Source organism: Aplysia californica, unplaced genomic scaffold (genome assembly GCF_000002075.1).
Source record: "Aplysia californica isolate F4 #8 unplaced genomic scaffold, AplCal3.0 scaffold00092, whole genome shotgun sequence".
Classification (NCBI taxonomy): domain Eukaryota; kingdom Metazoa; phylum Mollusca; class Gastropoda; order Aplysiida; family Aplysiidae; genus Aplysia; species Aplysia californica.
In genome coordinates, this window is record NW_004797362.1 from 1,297,023 (window position 1) to 1,308,888 (window position 11,866).

At 40.5% G+C, this 11,866-nt stretch overlaps 1 protein-coding gene across 1 annotated transcript; it reads right to left on the reverse strand.

Annotated features, from left to right (window-relative positions):
• Positions 1 to 800: 800 nt before the first annotated feature.
• On the reverse strand, positions 801 to 11,648 carry LOC101848736 (neuronal acetylcholine receptor subunit beta-3-like). Its single transcript, XM_035968865.1, has 5 exons — positions 11,626 to 11,648; positions 11,142 to 11,163; positions 7,704 to 7,753; positions 3,516 to 3,647; positions 801 to 1,977 (listed from the first exon to the last, which is right to left on the reverse strand). Exons 1-5 carry the CDS (start codon positions 11,646 to 11,648, stop codon positions 801 to 803), a joined length of 1,404 nt encoding a protein of 467 aa, XP_035824758.1.
• Positions 11,649 to 11,866: the final 218 nt, after the last annotated feature.

Here is an 11,866-nt window from a genome sequence, read left to right on the forward strand (position 1 = left end):
CTGAGCCAAATTGATCAAAAACCTTGAAATCTCCACAAATGGCCTGGGTTCAAGAAAGCCAAGTCGGGGATTCGAACCAGGGCCATTTACCCAGCAGTCCACCGCGATACCCACAGAGCTAACGAAGCACACCCCTCCCACCCCGACAAGGGGTTGTGCCACCTTTTAAAGAACAATAAACTGGCTGTCTCTTTATTTTCTAACTCTCTCTCTTTCTCTTACCCTTTTTAACTCCCAGTGGAGCATAGGCCATCAAAACATTTCTCCAGCAAAGCTTGTCCTGTGCATCCTTTTCTAGCTGTTTCCATGATGTCCCCGCCTTTGCCATTTCCACCTGTACCGCTCGCCTCTATGTCATCTTTGGTCTTCCTTTCTTACGTTTTCCTTGTGGATTCCACGTCAAAGCCTGGCTGATGATGCTTGTCGGTGGTCTCCTCCGGGTATGCCCAATCCATTTCCATTTCTTCACCTGTAGGTCTTCCTTTACTGGCCTTTGTTCTCTCTTTCTTACTAGATATTCTATCTTCCTAATCTCTCCTCCCTCTTTTCTGTGTTGTATGTCAAATCTAGTACGCTAACACCAGACCTGACCATCAATGATTTATTTATAGTGGCACCAGCAAATAAATCATTGATGGTCAGGTCTGGTGTTAGCGTACTAGATTTGACATACAACACAGAAAAGAAAAACGCTAACACCAATAATGTTTATCGGTGCTTATAGACCTATTTGTGCTGCAAGTGCTGTAAAACTCTTAAGGAAACTAAAATGGATAGTCCAAAAACAAAACGGATTCTCTTCATTGGAAGAAAATAAGCGCCATCATAACTGTTGTCACAGACAAGTAAAAGATTAAAAAGACGTACAGAGCCACTTTGTCCACAAAACGACACAGCTCGTTGAGGTCAGGATCGACGGAAACCGTTTTGTCTTCTTGTTTGCTGTATCCAGTGTGAGAAGATTTCTTTGATGGAGTGGATTTCATCTGTGCTATGAACTCTGTCAATGGATCTTTAATTTCTGTTCCTCGATTTGGGTACACATGTTCTGCCCATACATCATATTTCTCGTGGTTAGTAATGTTATCGTCTCCAGTAGAATCAGAGATGTGCTTGTCCAAAGGGGAAACTGTAGAGATATACTTGGTCTTCTTCGATTTCTCTTTGTCTGCGCTTCTTTTTTGTCTAGGTAACGGCGTCAGGACATACTTGAAGCCGAGAATGACGATAAATTTATCTCCATTTTGATCTGGGTATACTCGTCCTTGTCTGACCCTGAGGAAGAAGACGGTGACGAGAACACACAGAGAGCTAAGTAAGAAAAGTATGAGCAAATAGAGCAATAAGAGAGGCAGTTTGATGGATGAGTGAGGCATGAGGCTGCTGGTGCTGCTCACGTAGACAGCCAAAGAGAGAAGGACAGTCAGGGAGTAACTCAGCCTCTCTCCACTCTCCGCGGACACCAAGAAACTCGGCACACTCAGGAAACTGACTACAGACGCGGGCACGACAAGAGCTAGCACATGGTATGTAGGGCGACGTCGGAAGTTAATGTTGACCTCTATGACGCTAAACTGTTCTCCAGGACGACCATACACGGCATTCGTATGACTTGTGTTGAGCATCTGCCACTCCACATGATTACGTAAACTCTTATGTAGATACGAACCATTAGAGATAAGATTTATAGTATCCATTGTGCTGTCCGATACGGCAAAGTTAAAGGAACAGCTTTGTAGGTCATATGGGAAGTAGGTCATGTCGAGAAAGCATGACGTTGTATACGCCAATACAGATCTGTAAACTACCCATCCGTTTGGAAACACGAAATGATCCACTGGCAACTTCGAGACATCTCCCAGATTGTTTGGCGAGAAAATCTGGTAATAGCGTGGCATCCATATTTCGTTTTCATAGAGAAACATCGTCTTGATGTTTCCATATTGGGCCGGATCCCATTCTAAAGACTCGTCATACCTGGGAACATAATGCATTTCCGTTTTGTAAATAGTCACCTCCAACAAAATTATCAAAACGTTTTGTTTGAAGAGATGGAAGTTTTGAAGGGTTGTTTGTTTATCACAATATTCAATCAAAAATGTTTCCCAAGATGTTTATGAAAATTGGGAGCGATTTTTAGAGATAGAGATTTTGATCGGTCGATTGTTATCATATTATTTGATTGACTATTTTTAAAATATCTTGCTGTTGTATAACTAAAGCATAGCAGAGCACCAGTTAGAATACCTATGACTTAAATGTCTTTTACGTATACATTTTATCGTCTTCACTTTTAATGCATGTTAGCATATTATTGCATTAAATATTTTCTTGACGGTGAGCTAGACTGTGGAAGGCAAGTGAAGGAAATAATACATGTAATAGGATTTTAAAGACGAAAACCTCCTTATAGAGTTTAATGAATTTTCATTAACAATTCGAGTCACAGTTATAGACGGGTTATTTTTAAGCATGTCATTATACACTTTATAAGAACAGGCGCCTTTACAAGGCAGGGAATGTGGCCCCGAGACCGCTAATTTAAACTGTCATTCGTGGTGTAATGGTTAAAACAGTTGTACATCAAATTAATCCAATCTGTATGGTCCGATCGCATTGGGGCAATAGCGCAGGTCAGAACACTATTTTGCTTGATCATATTTGACCCGAAAGTGAAAGAAGGATCATAGCACTCCGCATGTTAACAAAGGATCTGATCATGTGATGCAGAGGAGCCTCCTGATTGGCTATGATCACAAATTTTATCAGAGGTACACAGTCTAGAAAACTAATCCTATTTCAGTTAGGGGGATTTCTTTAAAAAATGGTAGCTTTTGCCCCCCGCCTCTCAGATAAAAGCAAGTACGGCAGCCCTCAAAGTGTATCAAACAGTATTGAATCGAGATTTAACGAAACTGTTTGCAATGACCACTGGGTAATATACTCTTTCTTCTTGACATTCATAACTCTGTCAATCGGTACAGGTCTCTGTGGTGTAACGGTTAAATTTTATATCGTTGCACGCAGAGTACCGGAGTTCGATTCCCAAGTGGGGAAACTTGTCATTGAGTACGTATATCTGTCTTCCGGGATTCGTATGCCGCTCATCCTGGGTTGGCCCAGACGGGCAGATTGAATTAGACCGTCTTCTAAATTATCTAAATTGTTGAAAAAGGGCTGTGCAGCGTTGTTTGTATCTTGCTATATAGAAGAACAAGGACGCTAGGAGTTTGGATAGCTTCCACAAATGACTTGATATTATTGGAGATGGGTAGTAAATCGAAAGATCAGTCTCTTACCCCCCAAGCCCACCAGAAAGAATTAAAAATTCACATTGCTCGTTTGCAAAGTATGACGCCACTTTCGGTGACGCGAGTCAAAAGGGTGAAAACTGTCCAATTTACATACTGGCAACCGAGCGACAAGTCAAAAATATGTTGCTAATGTGTGTGTGGTCTAATTAGTGTTAACATTACAGTGTTTAAAGGTATGTTAACTCAGTAACTCTGTCATACCAGATAAGCCTGACGGTCCAGATCATAGTGACCAACTGCCGGACATCGTCCACCTCAACAACAGACAGGAGCTTTGTGAAGAAGTGGACGTTCATCGGCTCCGACTGGTCTCTCAAAGGCCGAACGTGAATGCTGCATGAGGGATAAGAAAGCGATTGAGTCAGACTAAAGTGTGGTAAACAAATATATTCGTGACGCAACTTAAGTTCAGATATCTCTTATACGGATGAATCAATGTAACGCATACTTTGCACTGCAATTTGTAACGATTTGTCTTAAATTAATCATATTTTCCCCACAATACTAGAAGCAAGATATGGGAAGGGGGGGGGGGTGCTTTTAAAGTTGACGATTTAGGGTCAATTTATGGTATCTGGACTTTCTACGTATTATAATACTTCAACTACTTGTAAATCTAGAAAATGTCTAGATCTTTGTGTAGTAATCAACATCAGTCACATTTTCTGTCCTTGAACTTATATTTTGCTTATTATGGAACAAAATGTTGTTTTTCCGAAAACTTCAAATTTTGGTAGCTTTTTCTCATCTACTTTTTTATTTTCTATTTGATTTCAATGACATTTTCAGGGCTAGTTATTCACACCGTAACCTAACCTTGTACAGGTTGAAAAGAAAATCGATGCATTCATAAACAAGTTATGGATGATTATGTAATCGAATTAAGAGGCATGAATGGGTTATGTCACTTATTCATCTCTAACCTTTTTCCTATTCAAGATATCCAAGAAATAACTGTTCAAAATCTCGTATTAAGTATATCTATCAATCTACAAAATTTGAACACATTTGGTTGGTAAATATAAAAAAATCTTTCTACTTTTATGAAAATTCGTTACTTTCAATATGGCCGTCGTTACCATGGTAACCGTAGATTTAAACAAAAAAGTAACGTTACGTTTTAGAGATGTTTTCCTGGTATACCTCCTTGCTATACGACTTTATCTCAAAGGTCATAGTTACCTAGATAAGTTTATAAAGTAGTCCCCCCCTCCCTAAAATCGTTTTTTCATACATCTATTTTATAGAATACTATAAATCTCAGTCATGCAGAGGAAAATGGGATTGTTCTGAGCACTTCCTGCTTCTCACACACATTTTACATACGCATAATATGGCCTACGTCTCAGCTCACCAATGGCATTTTAAGTAGCAAAACTTGCTTACAAGACAAGAAACTAATTTAATAGTGAACACTTTTTTGCACTAGACCTAAAAATTCCCAGAACATGCTTTCAATAAGCATAATGTCACGATTACAAAAACATGACAGGCTTTCATTATTTACTTATTTATTGTATTGCTTATACTATAATCATTGTAATAACTTATTTTAAGAAATATCAGTTTCTTTATTTACTTATTTATTGCATTCCACGATAGTTTACTTAATTATCTACGAGGCTTCTTCATCACACAGTTCATATAGTATGCATATTCATCTCTTTAGTTATTGTAACGGTGAAAGTCAAAGTTGTTCCCGCATCCGATCCGGACATTGGGGATTGCCTTGTTAGTGAGACAACTTCCTGGGCCTTCGGTATATTGTGGTAGGGAGGCCAGTTCTTTTCCACGTCGCCTTTACTTCTCCAACTCGAAGTCAGGTACCCATTACTGCTGGGTGGGCAGGAGGGGGCGAAAAAAATCCGTGTCCGAACCGAGGCTCGAATCTGGACTTTCCGCTTCGGAGACGAGCGCATTAACCGCTCCGCCACCACACCCTCATAACGGTATATTATGGTATTTATTCTGTTTTTTCAACAGTCTTTTACTACGCTAAACCTGTATTCATATCCACGAGCACTCTTGCTATACCTTAATGCAATCAACATGCCAAGGTATAATTATCGGTTTTTATAGTTTTACGGCACATGCAACGCAGATTAGTAATATCGGCACGTATGAGTCGTATATGGTCTCTCTGTGTTGCAAGTGCCTTAAAACAAACTCTTATCAAAATAAAATGCTATTCGTCTGACCTTTTATTTTGCGTGAGTTTCTCACGAAGCCGAAAGTAATCGTCGACAGTCCTTGTTGGGAAGACGTGACCAATAAAATTCAGCATGAGAAGGCAGCAGACAACGCTTTGTTGCTTGATGGCACACACAAACATCCTGCCCAGATCCGTGTAATCTGAGGACAATAAATGAAGATGACGAATCTATAATCTATAATGGGACCAAACCTCGTAGAAAAGGAATTGAGTGTGCGTATATTATGGGAAAGGGGGTGGTGGGACGGGTCAGCATAATGCAATTGGTTTGGTCTTTTGCATCATAAGACACAGGCAGAGAGATTGATATATGATTCTCATCTCTCTCTCTCTCTCTCTCTCTCTCTCTCTCTCTCTCTCTCTCTCTCTCTCTCTCTCTCTCTCTCTCTGTCTCTGTATCTCTCTCTCCATTTCTCCCCCCCCCCTCTCTCTCTCCATCCCCCCCTCTCTCTCTCTGATAATGGGCAGTCATAACATAAACATACGTGACAGTGGAAATGCAAGTGACTATGGAAATGCATCCTCTGAAACAAGCTAGCTTAGTTTATAGAATGAAAAACAAAAAAGTTTTTTGATAATATCTATTATTGTTTTTTAAGTGTAGAACGCCTTGCCGGGAACACATTAGTTATTTCGAAAGTTGATACCACAGGAAGGTATGAAAGAGTGCTGGACAGAAATTAAAGTGAGTAACAAGAAAAAACCCTGCCAAGGATGGCCACCATTCACCCCGAGAATGAGTTGTTGTCTTGGGCAGGATCGACTATATTTCAGCTTTTCCTGAAGAGAGCTACATATTATATCTTGGTCAAAATAAATGAAACAACAGCAGCAGCCCCCCCCCCCCCGAAAAAACAACAAACAAATCAAACAAACATTTTTCTTACCTAACGTTTTTGAAGTATTCAACAAGAAGTAACAGTTATGGCTTAAACTTGCTTCCTATGGAAGTTGCCGTTTCTGCTTCCGACATAAATATACTGCTCTCATATATAAACTTCCAGCCACGAGAGTGCAGAAACAAAATGTACGTTGGCCAGAATTCTGGCGAGAGTACATTTTTGTATTCGCACCTACTGTTTTGTAAGCACCCAGTCCGTATTGACAGTCCTCGCGTCGTTGTTAGATTTCAAGCAATTACAATAATACCCGGTTTCGTTTATCACCTGAACGGGAAAACAATGTAAAAGCTTTCTGATTTTAGACTAAATAATAATTATGTTTGTGCAGTCTGGCGGGATCTCGTACCAGATCTAATGGCCTGTTGTTATGATACAAGTCCGGCGGATTTTTCAAACATTCCACAAACGTGAGAAAGTAATCCCCAGCAGATCCGTGACGCTGTGTGTGTTAGAAAAACTTATGGTTAACTCCAGATATTTGCCATTAAAATTCCCAGTTATTTTTCTTCCCGTTTTAGACTAACATAAAAACAACAACAAAAAACCCCCAAACGCATCAAGACCTTAGTTTGCAGTGACCTTCAGTGATGGGCGTCTAGATTCTGTTTGTCATCCAACTTTTAGGGCCCGTGTCCACTGCGACGGACATCAACCGATCCGATTCCGTCCGTCTCTCGGATAGTCGGTAGTTGAAATGGAACACCGATAATTTTCCTAATAGAGGAATCCCACATACGCGACCGGGTCGTGTCGGGTTGTGGTTCAATGCACACTACAACCCCGCCGCGATTGTACCCGACGACCTGGAAGTTAAGGTAGGGAAACCTTTGACCTACATGCGACTACACAGAGTGCGTAAATCGGGCTACGATTGGCTGAACCTTTGGCCCATGAATACATTAAGTACCGGTAGGCCTACGGTGCTCTTGGACTTCCCGCACTCCATCTCTCTGTGTCCTTCTGTGTGTGTGTGTGTGTGTGTGTGTGTGTGTGTGTGTGTGTGTGTGTGTGTGTGTGTGCGTGTGTGTGTGTGCGTGCGTGTGAGTGCTTGCTTGCTTTAGTGTCTATCTCCTTTCTTGTCCATTTCTCACTTCCCATATATATCAGAGACCTAGATCTAGCAATGTAAACATTATTAGGTCTCTGCATAGATCTATATCTCTCTATACTTATCTCTCTCACTCCCAGTCACTCTCACCACCCTCCCTCTGTAGTGCTTCTCCTCCTTCTTCTTATTCGTCTTCCTCTTCCACTAGGCCTATGAGTGCTCCAAACCAGCGACAGCTGTGAGAAGTGAGAAGACTCTCAAACTCAAAGGCGTGAGACTGGAACCGGGAATTCCCAGCCTACTTAATGTATTCATAGGTCACAATGGACACGTGTTGTGATTGGTTGCATACCACACGATCGTGCGATTCGCAGGACAGAAAACAAACGCGTTTGTTTTTGTAGGTCACCGATCGTGTCGATCGGTTTGTGCCACGATGGCCGCTTTGCGCCCTCAATATAGCTAGCCCTGACTACCCGATGGGCCCGACCCGACCCGACCTGACCAGATCGCGTATGTGGGCACCCCCTATAAGAAATCAGTGAAAAATCCGTTTGGCAGTGTCAACAGATACGACACGCCCCGACAAAAGACGGGTCTGTTGGAAAGACGCTTGTTCAAATTTAGCCGGGATGGGTTGTGACTCATGAGCCATAGGCCCCACTGGAGCAAAAAAGTATTCAAATTTTGAGTTCGGATTAAAATTTTTATGTCATATTCGTAATCAGCGCCTCAAAACTAGCAAAGTCTACGCGCAAACCACCTGGTTTAAATTCATATAAACAATTTTACCAATTTTCCTTTAAAAATCCATTCATTTCTTATTCCCGCCTTGGATTCATTGACCTCGACTATTTATAGCCCTGTACCGAGGACACACCCTTGGGACACAGTGTGTGGAATAAGACGGCCAGTAGGCCAACAGACTAGACGTGTCTTGTCCGAACTGGTGGACACACAAGACGGAAACGACCCGACCGATTTTCTTCCTCCCGGCAAAAGGTCGGGCCGTATCCGTCTCAGTGGACACGTAGGGTAAGACTTGCATGGAAAGACCCGAGAAGATTAAACAGAGAGATTTGTTTTTTGTCTAGTTTTTTCCGCGGTCAGAGGTAGGTGAACAAGCTTTTTATGCCAACGTCATTACCATTGATGACAATGTAATAAGCAAAATGAACACTCTACACAAATGTGGGCATTTCTGGAAAAAAATAAGATAGAAATTATTCTTTAAAAAAAAAGTGTTTGGCGATATTTGGCAGACACACTTGTTAAAGACGGATACGGACGATATAGTAAAACAAAACATAACCGTGAAATGGTATAGGTTTAACGCCCCTATCAACACTGTTAGGTTTTTTAAGAACTATGGAGGAAAATGAAAGACTCAATAATGGAAGCTGTGTAAGAAAATATTCCCCCGAAAGTTAAAAAAGCTAATAAAAAATGGATGACCCAGGACATATTACAACTAATGGAAGAGAGAGGAAAGGCAAAATGAAATGGGGAAAAGTACAACATCTTAAACAGTGAAATAAAGAAAAAATGCAACATAGCAAAAGAAAATGGATAAAAGATCAGTGCCAACAAATAGAGAAGAACCAAAACAAAGACAGCAAATACATGCATTCCAAAATCAAAGAAGTGAGTGGGATAAAAGGATGCTCAGATACAGGATGCATACGATCAAAGGGAGGGGATATTTTAATGGACAACGGGGATGTCAGAATACAGCTGGTCAGAATACATAGAAGAAGAACTTTTCAAAGATAATAGAGGAGAAAAACCGATAATAAAGAATGAAATAAATGGACCACCAATACTGAAAGCAGAAGTACAAGCAGCCATTAGGAAAATGAAACAAGGAAAATCCACAGGGCCAGATAATATTCCAGTTGAAGTGATTGTCGAGCTTGAAGAACTAGGCACTGAAATGACAGCAAAGCTCCTAAATGCTATTTATGACAGCAGTGAGATCCCTCCCAGAAGATATGATGAATTCAGTTTTTATGGCTTTACCTAATACACCAGGTGCCACTGAGAGTGATATGCAAAGAACAATTAGCCTTATGAGTCATTTTACAAAAATATTGCTGCGAGTAATATGGGAAGATTGAGGAAAAGTGTAAGACCAGAGATATATAAAACGCCATTCGGCTCTGTTCCTGACAAGGGCACCAGAAATGCTATATTCACATTAACAATGTTAATGGAACGATGTATTGAAGCACAGAAAGATCTGTATTTATACTTCCTAGATTATTCAAAGGCGTTCGATAAAGTTAGACATGATGAGCTATTTAAAATACTGGAAAAGCTAGACATAGATGGAAAAGATCTAAGAATTATCAGAAATTTGTACTGGGACCAAAACGTTGCTGTACGAATCAATGGAGAATACAGTGAATATAAGCAGATTAGGTGAGGAGTGAGGCAAGGATGTGTTATGTCTCCAGAACTCTTTAACATGTATGTACAGTGAAACAATCCTAGAAACATAGAAGAATGTCTAGGTCTCAAAGTAAATATATTAATAACAACAGGTATGCAGATGACACAGTTTTTATAGCAGGCTCTGAAAAGGACCTTCAATTGCTTCTAGATACGATTGTAATAGAAAGTGAACGTATAAGATTATTGTTGACTGTAAAGAAAACAGAATGCATGGTAATATAAAAAAAGCAGCAAATCCTAGTTGTAATCTCCTTAGCAAAGGTGAAAAGATCAAACAAGTCCAACAGTTTAAATATCTAGGATATATGATAACATCTGAGGCCAAATGTTCCACAGAAATAAAACGGAGAACTACAATGGCCAAGGCTAATTTAAATAAAACAAATGCTATGTTTGGTCAACCCTTCTATATGGCTGTGAATGCTGGCCAATCACTAAAGACAGTGAACATAAAATAGAAGCAACAGAAATGTGGTTTCTTAGGAGACTGCTATGAGTATCGTGGAAGGAAAAGAAATCAAATGAGGTTGTGCTTGATGAAGCCCACGTGGGACACTCAATGTTTAAAAACAATCAGGAAACAACAAATGCAGTTTTTGGGACACCTGAATAGACATAGGGGTCTTGAACATCTAGCTCTCACTGGCAACATTGAGGGCAAGCGAGGCAGGGGTAGGCCCAGAACAACAAACTTAGGGAACTAAACAAATGGTTAACAGGGGAAGTCAGGGAAACATAGCTTTTTTGAGAGCATCCGAGCCGATGGCTGTCGCAGATCTAGCACTGGATGATGATGATTATATCTTTCCGTCTCCTAAATAACCTAATAGTGTTGGTAGAGGCGTTAAACCCATACACTCACCCTCAATATTTGATAATATCTACTGTATCTGTTCTGAACGCTCTGCCAGGTACACATTAGTTATTTATGAAAGTTTATATGAAAGATAAGGCCTCAACTTTTGCAGGATGACGAAACACTGAAATCAATACGCAAGGCGCAGTTTAAATCGAGGGTGTGTAACTCGCGGCCCACTAGGTAAGCCATTGTGGCCCTAGCCAACCCTTACATAATATGATAATAATAATAATAATAATAATAATAATAATAATAATAATAATAATAATAATAGACAGCATTTGCATGGCGCAAATTCCCGCTCAACAGCAAGCTCTATGCGCTTCACAATCAATACTATTACCCCAGCAGACATGAGAGCATTCTGAAACAAACTCAACGTCCTGGGAAGCATACAGTGCAAGCAGCCATTTATAGGCGCTAAAACACTAACATACTGACAAGATCATTCGATTTCTATGGCCGGGTACCCATTTCTACCTGGGTGAAGTGAGGAAAATTCGTGTAAACTGCCTTTCCCAAGGACACAACGTCGGGCCCGCGGCTCGAACCCCTGACCCCGCAACCTCACGATTACGAGTCCGGTAGCCTACTCACTAGGCCGCCGACGCCACACATTATAACATATTATCTAGTACTCAACATACTAATTGCCCTTAGACTACATACTTTGACCTAATTGTGAGACGACCCTTACTTACAAACTATTAAAATATTATCTATAAACTTGGCGTTTGTTTGTCGATCGGTCTAAAATTTGAGACTTAACTTATTTGTTCAGTACGCGTCACATTGTAGTTCATGGGACTTAAAAATTGCAGTAGTCGAAAAAATACTAATTTTGAATGGTTTTCTTCATAAAGTAAAAGACAAATGAATGGTTTAAGAGCACACTTATCACCTCTTGGATTGGAAAAAGTTAGGAACGTGAGGGTAGAAGAAAGAGGTGAGGGAGGGGGGGGGGATTTGGGCTTTCATCGTTACACAAAGAATATTTCTGAGGATAGTAGATCTACGTGACACTACTGTTTTGTCTTGTCGGTTCGTCCAATTTACTGTGCCATCCATATTCTCTCA

What these genes read in the sequence shown, in the direction of transcription:
- LOC101848736 (XM_035968865.1), bottom strand. Translation starts at nt 11,648, where the DNA reads ATGAAGAAAACCATTCAAAATTA. An exon ending in AAGAAAACCATTCAAAATTA is followed by an intron (nt 11,164 to 11,625) that starts GTATTTTTTCGA and finishes CAGGACGTTGAG; the next exon opens with TTTGTTTCAGAATGCTCTCA. An exon ending in TGGACCGTCAGGCTTATCTG is followed by an intron (nt 1,978 to 3,515) that starts GTATGACAGAGT and finishes TTATGTTCCCAG; the next exon opens with GTATGACGAGTCTTTAGAAT.